This window comes from Bombina bombina, chromosome 8 (assembly GCF_027579735.1).
Source record: "Bombina bombina isolate aBomBom1 chromosome 8, aBomBom1.pri, whole genome shotgun sequence".
Lineage (NCBI taxonomy): Eukaryota > Metazoa > Chordata > Amphibia > Anura > Bombinatoridae > Bombina > Bombina bombina.
This window is the reverse complement of record NC_069506.1, coordinates 106,365,104-106,377,587: the sequence shown is the minus strand read 5'-3', so window position 1 is coordinate 106,377,587 and position 12,484 is coordinate 106,365,104. Positions and strand designations below refer to the sequence as shown.

The 12,484-nt window shown below is 40.5% G+C and overlaps 1 protein-coding gene across 2 annotated transcripts in view; it reads left to right on the top strand.

Annotated features, from left to right (window-relative positions):
- The window catches only part of LOC128638508 (zinc finger protein 879-like), a 113,132-nt gene that overhangs the window by 27,382 nt on the left and 73,266 nt on the right, over positions 1-12,484 (top strand). The window contains exons 4-5 of one of the 2 annotated variants that reach the window (XM_053690506.1): positions 10,465-10,587; positions 12,245-12,325. In XM_053690506.1, the coding sequence (XP_053546481.1) occupies positions 10,465-10,587; positions 12,245-12,325 (204 nt within the window). Of the gene's footprint in view, positions 1-10,464; positions 10,588-12,244; positions 12,344-12,484 lie in introns of both variants that reach the window. The other variant, XM_053690505.1, reaches the window with a different exon arrangement.

Here is a 12,484-nt window from a genome sequence, read left to right as displayed (position 1 = left end):
ATTAGGGAGGGACTTGCAGTCCTTTAGCAATGAAAGAAGTATCACAGATACTTTCTTGGGCAGAATCCAACTTTTGTCTAATTTCTGTGATTCATATCTCAGGTGTAGACAATTGGGAAGTGGATTATATCAGCCGTCAGACTTTACATCCAGGGGAGTGGTCTCTTCATCCAGATGTGTTTTTTCAGATTGTACAGATGTGGGGTCTTCCAGAAATAGATCTGATGGATTCAAGAAACTTCCCAGATACCTTTCCAGGTCCAGGGATCCTCAGGCGGAGATGGTGGATGCGTTAGCAGTTCCTTGGTCTTACCAACTTGCTTATATTTTTCCGCCTCTAGTTCTTCTTCCAAGGGTGATCTCCAAGATCATAATGGAACAATCGCATGTGTTTCTGATAGCACCAGTATGGCCTCACAGGTTTTGGTATGCGGATCTTGTCAGGCTGTCCAGTTGTCCACCTTGGCCACTTCCTTTAAGGCCAGACCTGTCTAAAGGGCCGTTTTTCCATCAGGATCTCAAATCGCTAAATTTGAAGGTATGGAAATTGAACGCTTACTGCCTAGTCATAGAGGTTTCTTGGACACAGTGATTAATACTATGTTGCAGGCTCGTAAGTCTGTTTCAAGGAAAATTTATTATCAGGTTTGGAAAACGTATATTTGATGGTGTTCTTCTCATAAATTCTCTTGGCATTCTTTTAGAATTCCTATAATTTTACAGTTTCTTCAGGGCAGTTTGGATAAAGGTTTGTCTGCAAGTACTTTGAAGGGACAAATCTCTGCTCTGTTTTATTTCCTAGAAAGATTACTAAACTTCATGATATTCACTGTTTTGTTCAGGCTTTGGTCTGTATCAAGCCTGTTATTAATTCTATTTCTCCTCCTTGGAGTCTTAATTTGGTTTTAAAGATTTTGCAGGCTCCTCCTTTTGAGCCTATGCATTCTTTGGATATTAAACTACTTTCTTGGAAAGTATTGTTCCTTTTGGCTATCTCTTCTGCTAGAAGAGTTTCTGACTTGTCTGCTCTCTCTTGTGAGTCTCCTTTTCTAAATTTCCATAAGGATAAAGCTGTTTTGTGGATTTTTTTTAAATTTCTTCCTAAGGTTGTGAATTCTAACATTAGTAGGAACATTGTTGTTCTCCTTCCTTGTGTCCGAATCCTAAGAATTCTCTTGAGATATCGTTACACTCTTTGGATGTGGTAAGAGCTTTGAAATACTATGTTGAGGCTACTAAATATTTCAGGAAGATTTCTATTTGTTGTCTTTTCTGGTTCTAGGAAAGGTCAGAAAGCCTCTGCCATTTCTTTGGCTTCTTGGTTAAAGCATTTGATTCACAAGACTTACTTGGTGGCGTGTCAGTCTCCGCCTCAGAGAATTACGGCTTATTCTACTAGATCAGTTGCCACTTCTTGGGCTTTTAAGAATGAAGCTTCAGTTGATCAGATTTGCAAAGCAGCAACTTGGTTTTCTTTGCATACATTTACTACATTTTACCATTGCAATGTATTTGCTTCTTCTGAAGCAGTCTTTGGTAGAAAAGTTCTCAGTTTGATTCTTGTGCTTATATTTTAAGTTTTTTTCTTAAAATTTAGAAGAAAAACTTATTTCTCCTGTTAAGTGTAGTCAGTCCACGGGTCATCCATTACTTATGGGATTATATCTCCTCCCTAACAGGAAGTGCAAGAGGATCACCCAAGCAGAGCTGCTATATAGCTCCTCCCCTCTACGTCATACCCAGTCATTCTCTTGCACCTAACTAATAGATAGGACGTGTGAGAGGACTGTGGTTGTTAAACTTAGTTTTTATTTCTTCAATCAAAAGTTTGTTATTTTAAACGGCACCGGAGTGTGTTGTTTCTTCTCAGGCAGCATTAGAAGAAGAATCTACCTGAGTTTGTCTATGATCTTAGCGGTCGTAACTAAGATCCACTTGCTGTTCTCGGCCATTCTGAGGAGTGAGGTAACTTCAGAACAGGGGATAGCAGGCAGGGCTCACCTGCAAGGAGGTATGTTGCAGTATATTATTTTCTAAGGAATGGAATTGACTGAGAAAATACTGCTAATACCGATGTAATGTAAGTGCAGCCTTAAATGCAGTAGTAGCGACTGGTATCAGGCTGATATGTATGTATGTATACTCTGAGGTATTTCTGGGGAATGGAATTTCACTAAGAAAATACTGTCTATATTTAAGTAATATTTGAGCCTACACTGCAGTGAAAGCGACTAGCAGCAGGCTTATTAATAACATTTCATAATTTCATTTTTAAAACGTTTACTGGCATGTTAATCGTTTTTTTTTTTTCTGAGGTACTTGGTGATAAAACTTTATGGGCATGATTTTTACCACATGGCTGTCGTTTGTTTCTGAATAAAATCAGTTTACTGAGCTTCCCCACTGTTGTAATATGAGTGGGAGGGGCCTATTTTAGCGCTTTATTGCGCAGTAAAAATTTAGTCACAGTCTTCCTATTTCTTCCTCCATGATCCAGGACGTCTCTACAGAGCTCAGGGGTCTCCAAAACTAGTTTTGAGGGAGGTAATCACTCACAGCAGACCTGTGATAGTGTGTTTTGACTGTGATAAAAACGTTAATATTAAATTGTTATCCGTTTTTGGGTATTAAGGGGTTAATCATCCATTTGCTGGTGGGTGCAATCCTTTGCTAACTTAATACATTTACTGTGAAAATTTGGTTGCTATAACTAATTTGGTTCATTGTTATTTCAACTGTGACAGTTTTTTTGTGCTTCTTAAAGGCACAGTAGCGTTTTTTATATTGCTTGTAAATTTATTTGAAAAGTATTTTCCAAGCTTGCTAGTCTCATTGCTAGTCTGTTTAAACATGTCTGACACAGATGAATCTCTTTGTTCACTATGTTTAAAGGCCAATGCGGAGCCCAATAGAAATTTGTGTACTAATTGCATTGATGCTACTTTAAATAAAAGCCAATCTGTACATGTAAAGAAATTTTCACCAGACAACGAGGGGGAAGTTATGCCGACTAACTCTCCTCACGTGTCAGTACCTTCGCCTCCCGCTCAGGAGGTGCGTGATATTGTGGCGCCAAGTACATCAGGGCGGCCCATACAAATCACTTTGCAAGACATGGCTAATGTTATGACTGAAGTACTATCTAAATTGCCAGAATTTAGGGGTAAACGCGAGTGCGCTGATAATAATAGAGCCATGTCTGATACTGCGTCACAATTTGCAGAACATGAGGACGGAGAGCTTCAGTCTGTAGGTGACGGATCTGATCCAAGTAAACTGGACTCAGACATTTCAAATTTTAAATTTAAGCTTGAGAACCTCCGTGTATTACTAGGGGAGGTATTAGCGGCTCTGAATGATTGTAACACGGTTGCAATTCCAGAGAAAATATGTAGGCTGGATAAATATTTTGCGGTACCGGCGTGTACTGACGTTTTTCCTATACCTAAAAGGCTTACAGAAATTGTTAACAAGGAGTGGGATAGACCCGGTGTGCCTTTTTCACCCCCTCCTATATTTAGAAAAATGTTTCCAATAGACGCCACCACACGGGACTTATGGCAGACGGTCCCTAAGGTGGAGGGAGCAGTTTCTACTCTGGCTAAGCGCACCACTATCCCGGTGGAGGATAGCTGTGCTTTTTCAGATCCAATGGATAAAAAGTTAGAGGGTTACCTTAAGAAAATGTTTGTTCAGCAAGGTTTTATATTACAACCCCTTGCATGCATTGCGCCTGTCACGGCTGCGGCGGCATTCTGGTTTGAGTCTCTGGAAGAGACCCTTAGTACAGCTCCATTGGATGAGATTATAGACAAGCTTAAAGTCCTTAAGCTAGCTAATTCATTTATTTCTGATGCCGTAGTACACTTAACTAAACTTACGGCTAAGAACTCCGGATTCGCCATTCAAGCGCGTAGAGCGCTGTGGCTTAAATCCTGGTCAGCTGATGTGACTTCTAAATCTAAATTGCTTAACATTCCTTTCAAAGGGCAGACATTATTTGGTCCCGGTTTGAAAGAAATTATCGCTGACATTACTGGAGGTAAGGGCCATGCCCTGCCTCAAGACAGGGCCAAACCAAGGGCTAAACAGTCTAATTTTCGTGCCTTTCGTAACTTCAAGGCAGGAGCAGCATCAACTTCCTCCGCTCCAAGACAGGAAGGAACTGTTGCTCGCTACAGACAGGGCTGGAAACCTAACCAGTCCTGGAACAAGGGCAAGCAGGCCAGAAAACCTGCTGCTGCCCCTAAGACAGCATGAAGTGAGGGCCCCCGATCCGGAAACGGATCTAGTGGCGGGCAGACTTTCTCTCTTCGCCCAGGCTTGGGCAAGAGATGTCCAGGATCCCTGGGCGTTAGAGATCATATCTCAGGGATATCTTCTGGACTTCAAAGCTTCTCCTCCAAAAGGGAGATTTCATCTTTCAAGGTTGTCAGCAAACCAGATAAAGAAAGAGGCGTTTCTATGCTGTGTACAAGACCTTTTACTAATGGGAGTGATCCACCCAGTTCCGCGGTCGGAACACGGACAAGGGTTTTACTCAAATCTGTTTGTGGTTCCCAAAAAAGAGGGAACCTTCAGACCAATCTTGGACTTAAAGATCCTAAACAAATTCCTAAGAGTTCCATCGTTCAAAATGGAAACTATTCGGACCATCTTACCTATGATCCAAGAGGGTCAGTACATGACCACAGTGGATTTAAAGGATGCCTACCTTCACATACCGATTCACAAGGATCATTACCGGTATCTAAGGTTTGCCTTCCTAAACAGGCATTACCAGTTTGTAGCTCTTCCCTTCGGGTTAGCTACAGCTCCAAGAATCTTTACAAAGGTTCTGGGCTCTCTTCTGGCGGTACTAAGACCGCGAGGAATAGCAGTAGCTCCGTACCTAGACGACATTCTGATACAAGCGTCAAGTTTCCAAACTGCCAAGTCTCATACAGAGTTAGTTCTGGCATTTCTAAGGTCGCATGGGTGGAAGGTGAACGTAGAAAAGAGTTCTCTATTGCCACTCACAAGAGTTCCCTTCTTAGGGACTCTTATAGATTCTGTAGAAATGAAAATTTACCTGACAGAGGACAGGTTATCAAAACTTCTAAATGCTTGCCGTGTCCTTCATTCCATTCAACACCCGTCAGTGGCTCAATGCATGGAGGTAATCGGCTTAATGGTAGCGGCAATGGACATAGTACCTTTTGCACGCCTGCATCTCAGACCGCTGCAATTGTGCATGCTAAGTCAGTGGAATGGGGATTACTCAGATTTGTCCCCTATGCTAAATCTGGATCAAGAGACCAGAGATTCTCTTCTATGGTGGCTTTCTCGGCCACATCTGTCCAGGGGGATGCCCTTCAGCAGGCCAGATTGGACGATTGTAACAACAGACGCCAGCCTGCTAGGTTGGGGCGCTGTCTGGAATTCCCTGAAGGCTCAGGGATCATGGACTCAGGAGGAGAGACTCCTTCCAATAAACATTCTGGAATTAAGAGCAGTTTTCAATGCTCTTCTGGCTTGGCCTCAGTTAGCAACTCTGAGGTTCATCAGGTTTCAGTCAACATCACGACTGTGGCTTACATCAACCATCAGGGAGGGACAAGGAGTTCCCTAGCGATGATGGAAGTCTCAAAGATAATTCGCTGGGCAGAGTCTCACTCTTGCCACCTGTCAGCGATCCACATCCCAGGCGTGGAGAACTGGGGGGCGGATTTCCTAAGTCGCCAGACTTTTCATCCGGGGGAGTGGGAACTTCATCCGGAGGTGTTTACCCAACTGCTTCATCATTGGGGCAAACCAGATCTGGATCTCATGGCGTCTTGCCAGAACGCCAAGCTTCCTTGTTATGGATCCAGGTCCAGGGACCCGGGAGCGGTACTGATAGATGCTCTGACAGCACCTTGGGTCTTCAACATGGCTTATGTGTTTCCACCCTTCCCGATGCTTCCTCGATTGATTGCCAGGATCAAACAGGAGAGAGCATCGATGATTCTAATAGCGCCTGCGTGGCCACGCAGGACCTGGTATGCAGATCTAGTGGACATGTCGTCCTGTCCACCATGGTCTCTGCCTCTGAGACAGGACCTTCTGATTCAGGGTCCTTTCAAACATCCAAATCTAATTTCTCTGAGGCTGACTGCATGGAGATTGAACGCTTGATTCTATCAAAGCGGGGATTCTCGGAGTCAGTGATTGATACCTTAATACAGGCTAGAAAACCTGTTACCAGGAAAATTTACCATAAAATATGGCGTAAATACTTATATTGGTGCGAATCCAAGAGTTACTCATGGAGTAAGGTTAGGATTCCGAGGATATTGTCTTTTCTACAAGAAGGTTTAGAAAAGGGCTTATCTGCTAGTTCGTTAAAGGGACAGATCTCAGCTCTGTCTATCCTTTTACACAAACGTCTGTCAGAAGTTCCAGACGTTCAGGCTTTTTGTCAGGCTTTGGCTAGGATTAAGCCTGTGTTTAAGACTGTTGCTCCGCCGTGGAGCTTAAACTTAGTTCTTAACGTTTTGCAAGGTGTTCTGTTTGAACCCCTTCATTCCATTGATATCAAGCTGTTATCTTGGAAAGTTCTGTTTTTAATGGCTATTTCCTCGGCTCGAAGAGTCTCTGAGTTATCGGCCTTACATTGTGATTCTCCTTATCTGATTTTTCATTCAGACAAGGTAGTTCTGCGTACTAAACCTGGGTTCTTACCTAAGGTAGTCACTAACAAGAATATCAATCAAGAAATTGTTGTTCCATCATTGTGCCCTAACCCTTCTTCAAAGAAGGAACGACTTCTGCACAATCTGGACGTCGTCCGTGCCCTGAAATTTTATTTGCAGGCAACCAAGGGTTTTCGTCAAACTTCTTCCCTGTTTGTCGTTTATTCTGGACAGAGGAGAGGTCAAAAAGCTTTGGCTACCTCTCTCTCTTTTTGGCTTCGTAGCATAATACGTTTAGCCTATGAGACTGCTGGACAGCAGCCTCCTGAAAGGATTACAGCTCATTTTACTAGAGCTGTGGCTTCCACTTGGGCCTTTAAGAATGAGGCCTCTGTTGAACAGATTTGCAAGGCTGCAACTTGGTCTTCACTTCACACTTTTTCAAAATTTTACAAATTTGACACTTTTGCTTCTTCGGAGGCTGTTTTTGGGAGAAAGGTTCTACAGGCAGTGGTTCCTTCCGTGTAAAGATCCTGCCTGTCCCTCCCGTCATCCGTGTACTTTTAGCTTTGGTATTGGTATCCCATAAGTAATGGATGACCCGTGGACTGACTACACTTAACAGGAGAAAACATAATTTATGCTTACCTGATAAATTCCTTTCTCCTGTAGTGTAGTCAGTCCACGGCCCGCCCTGTTTTTACGGCAGGTCTAAATTTTAAATTAAACTCCAGTCACCACTGCACCCTATAGTTTCTCCTTTCTCGTTTGGTTTCGGTCGAATGACTGGGTATGACGTAGAGGGGAGGAGCTATATAGCAGCTCTGCTTGGGTGATCCTCTTGCACTTCCTGTTAGGGAGGAGATATAATCCCATAAGTAATGGATGACCCGTGGACTGACTACACTACAGGAGAAAGGAATTTATCAGGTAAGCATAAATTATGTTTTTTTGTTTGGATTTCATTTCTCAGCGGAAATAACTTTTTATTTTATCCCTCCCTTTCTAGTGACTCTTCTGTGGATTTCCACATCTTGGGATTTTATCCCATACGTCACTAGCTCATGGACTCTTGCCATTTACATGAAAAAAAAAACATAATTTATGTAAGAACCTAACTGATAAATTTATTTATTTCATAATGGCAAGAGTCCATGAGGCTCACCCTATTTTTGGTGGTTATATTTTTTTTGTATAAAAGCACAATATTATTTTCCACTTCTTTTTTTTTGTATGTTTTTTTTTTTTACTCCTTTTTACACCTCACTACTTGGCTATACATTAAACTAAGGTATGAGTGTGGTGGGAGGTGTATTTATAGGCATTTTGAGGTTTGGGAAACTTTGCCCCTCCTGGTAGGAATGTATATCCCATACGTCACTAGCTCATGGACTCTTGCCATTATGAAAGTAATGAATTTATCAGGTAAGTTCTTACATAAATTATGTTTTTCCGCCATTACCTCTTCCTCGAGTAGTGGCCCGCATGAAGCAGGAGCAGGCATCAGTGATAATAATTGCTCCATCGTGGCCGCAAAGGATGTGGTTCACGGATCTAGTAGGGATGTCGTCATCTCCTCCGTGGAAGTTACCTTGTCGCAGGAATCTGCTGGAACAAGGTCCTTTTGTTCATCAAAATCTAGATTCTCTGAGGCTGACTGCGTGGAAATTGAATGCTTAGTCCTAGCCAAGAGAGGTTTCTCTGAGAGAGCTATTGATACTCTTATTCAAGCTTATAAGCCAGTTACTCGTCGCATCTATCATAAGGTGTGGAGGACCTACTTATTCTGGTATTAAGAGCGTGGATTCCCCTGGCATAAGGTCAGGGTTTCCAGGATTCTTTCCTTTCTCCAGGATGGTCTGGAGAAGGGCCTTTCTGCTAGCTCCCTTAAGGGACAGATTTTGTCCCTATCTGTTTTGCTGCACAATAGGCTCGCTGAGCTTCCAGATATTCAGTCTTTTGTGCATGTTTTGGCTAGAATCAGGCCTGTGTTTAGATCTAGCGCTCCTCCTTGGAGTTTAAATCTTGTTCTTAAAGTTTTGCAGAAGGCTCCGTTTGAGCCTATGCATGTAGTTGACATTAAATTACTGTCTTGTAAGGTTTTTTTTCTGCTGGCTATTGCTTCGGCACACAGAGTCTCTGAAATGGCTGCCTTGCAATGTGAACTTCCTTACCTAGTATTTCATGCTGATAAGGCTGGTCTTCGTACTGGGTTAGGTTTTCTTCCTAAGGTCGTTTCAGATCGCATCATCATTCAGGAGATTGTGGTTTCTTCTTTGTGTCCTAATCCTCCTCCTTCAACGGAACGGTTACTTCATAATTTGGATGTGGTTCGGGCCTTGAAGTTCTATCTTCAAGCTACAAAGGAGTTTAGACAGACTTCTTCTTTGTTTGAAGTCTATTCTGGGAAGCATTCACTTCCTTATCCTTTTCATTGAGGAGCATTATTCGCTTAGCTTATGAGACAGTGGGACATAAGCCTCCTCAGAGGATTAAGGCTCATTCAACTAGAGCAGTGACTTCCTCTTGGGCCTTCAAGAATGAGGCCTCTATGGATCAGATTTGTAGGGCGGCTACCTGGTCCTCCTTACATACCTTTTCTAAATTTTACAAGTTTGACGTTTTTGCTTTGGCTGAAGCAGCTTTTGAGAGAAAGGTTTTGCAGGCTGTGGTGCCCTCAGAATAGGGTCCGTCTCCTTTTTTTGCCTACCGTTCATTCAGTGTCCTCTGGAGCTTGGGTATATGTTTCCAACAAGTAAGATATGAAGCCGTGGACTCTCTTCATATTAAGAAGGAAAACATAAATTATGCTTACCAGATCATTTCCTTCTGTATGAGGAGAGTCCACGGCTCCTGCCCGTATTCTCCAATGGGTGGACCTAATTTTGTTTTGTTCTTCTGGCACCATTTATACCCTGATATTTCTCCTACTGTTCCTTGTTACCTTGGCATAATGACTGTGATATGAGGGAAGTGGGGGAGGTATTTAAGCTTTTGGCTGGGGTGTTTTTGCCTCCTCCTGGTGGCCAGGTTCTATATTCCCACAAGTAAGGAATGAAACCATGGACTCTCCTCATACAGAAGGAAAGGATATTATCTGGTAAGCATAATTTATGTTTTTTACGTATTATTTATTAAACACATGTAATATTATTTATATTTAAAAATGTACTAAACATTTTTATTTTTTTATGCTGCAAACACTTCTTTTTTTATAAAACAAGTCCTTTGTTACTTAGTAATAAAGGTGCTATATACAGTATAATCTACATAATAAAAGAATGGAACCTGAATCTATACACACACACACCACACCTTCATTATTTCTCATAGTTTATTAATTCAACCAACATAAGGCCTTGTTCTAATAAAATCAGGACTGTTGGTAGCTATATAGAGCACAGTGTAATTTTTATTCATATATTCTGTAACAGCCCTGTGCATGACCAGTGATAGCAGGGTACAGACTACAGTGTGGACAAGCTGCGAGGCGGTGCAGCGCGAAGTGAAGGTTGCAAACTATTCTAGCTGCTTTGCATCGATTTACGTGTCACAGCTTAAGCCGCCAATCAGCAAGCGCTACCCAGGTGCTGAACCTAAATTGGGCCGGCTCCGTAGCTTTCATTCCTGCTTTTCAAAAAAAGATACAAAGAAAAATAAATAGGAGTAAATTAAAAAGTTGCTTAAATTTGTATGCTCTATCTGAATCATGAAAGAAATAATTTGGATTTAGTATCCCTTTAAACTTTGTTTAATTAAACTTCATATTTGTTGTAAACAAGAAAATATGCTAATAACTTTTATTTAACAGATCATGGTTATGAAAATCTAGATATAATATCAATTAGTGATGAATCAGAAGAGGAGACAGAGGAGAAAGCTGTTCAGCACATGGAAAGATATTCAGCGTTTAATGGTGGTGAGGAAAATTCAGGTAAAGTCTCCACATGGATATAACATTTAGAATGCATACGTTTTCTCCCTTTTTTTTAAAAAATGGCAAAATAATGAATCTGAAGAGTTGAAGAAAAAATAAAAGTGCCTGATAAATTGTGGATTTAACCCTTGCAAAATGATTAACATATTTTCAGCTCTAGAACAGCCATGCACTATTGAGAGCTAGCTGAACACATCTGGTGAGCCAGTAACATTCACCATCGAGCCAGTAGTGTAGGATATGTACATATTATTTTCAACAAACGATACCAAGAGAACAAATTCAATTTGATAATAGAAGTGAATCTAAAAGTGTCTTAAAAAGTACATGCTCTGTTAAAATTGTTAAAGGGACGTCTACTCCAGAATTATTATTTTAAAAGATTGGTAATCCCTTTATTACCAATCACCCAGTTTTGCATAACCAAAACAGTTTTATTAATATACTATTTACCTCTGTATCTAAGCCTCTTTGCACAATGTTATCTATATGGCCCACATGAACTAGCGCGGTCTAGCTGTGAAAAATTGTCAAAATGCACTGAGATAAGAGGCGACCTTCAAGGACTTAAAAATTAGCATATGAGCCTACCTAGGTTTAATTTTAACAAAGAATGCCAAGAGAACAAAGCAAATTTGTTGTTAAAAGTAAATTGGAAAGTTGTTTAAAATTGTATGCCCTATCTTAATCATGAAAGTTTAATTTTGACTTGACTGTCCCTTTACATTTTGTTTTCAGCACTATTTTTAAGTCAACCCAACATCAGTTACATACTATTTTTTAAAAGGGACAGTAAAGTCAAAATTGAACTTTCATGATTCAGATAGAACATGCGATTTTAATCAACTTTCCCATTTTCTTTTATCAACAAATTTTCTTTGTTCTCTATGTATTCTTTGTTAAAGGGACAGTCAAGTCCAAAAAAAAAACTTTCATGATTTAAATAGGGCATGTAATTTTAAACAACTTTCCAATTTACTTTTATCACCAATTTTGCTTTGTTCTCTTGGTAATTCTTAGTTGAAAGCTAATTCTAAGAGGCTCATATGCTAATTTCGTAGACCTTGCAAACTGCCTCTAATCTGAATGCATTTTGACCACTAGAGGGCATTAGTTCATGTGTTTCATATAGATAACATTGAGCTCATGCACGTGAAGTTACCCTGGAGTCAGCACTGATTGGCTAAAAAGCAAGTCTGTGAAAAGCACTGAAATAAAGGGGGCAGTTTGCAGAGGCTTAGATACAAGGTAATTACAGAGGTAAAAAGTGTATTTATATAACTGTGTTGATTATGCAAAACTGGGGAATGGGTAATAAAGGGATTATCTTTCTTTTTAAACAACAACAATTCTGGGGTTGACTGCCCCTTTAAAAGTTAAACCTAGGTAATAAATAAAAGCTGTTTGAGAACACACACAGACATATAAAATAAATATTTATAATCTCTGTATACATTTCTACAATCCAGTTTGTAACACAGAATGAACTAGTAACTATTTGTCTTGAGTTGACTATTCAACCCCCCCCCAGCTGAGAACCTATAGTTCTATTTTTCCAGCCCTCTATGTAAATTTACTTTCAACATCAGACAGATTTGTGAAATAAACATTTGAATTACTTCAAATAAAAATATAAATGACATGGCTTGTACAGATGGCAGAAATGCAGAAAGCATTGAGGAAATAGAGGAATCCAGTGTAATAAAACAACAAGAAGCTCAAGCAGAGAAAACAGGTGAAGATACAGATATTAGTAAGTATATAGAATAATATCAGAGTATATAAGTAACTGTGTCTGTCTGCATTTGTCAGTGTGTAAATGGCTCTATGTTGTTGTCTATGAATAGTTTTCTGTTTCTTTTCTATGTGTGACTGTCTCTGTACCATTACTTGT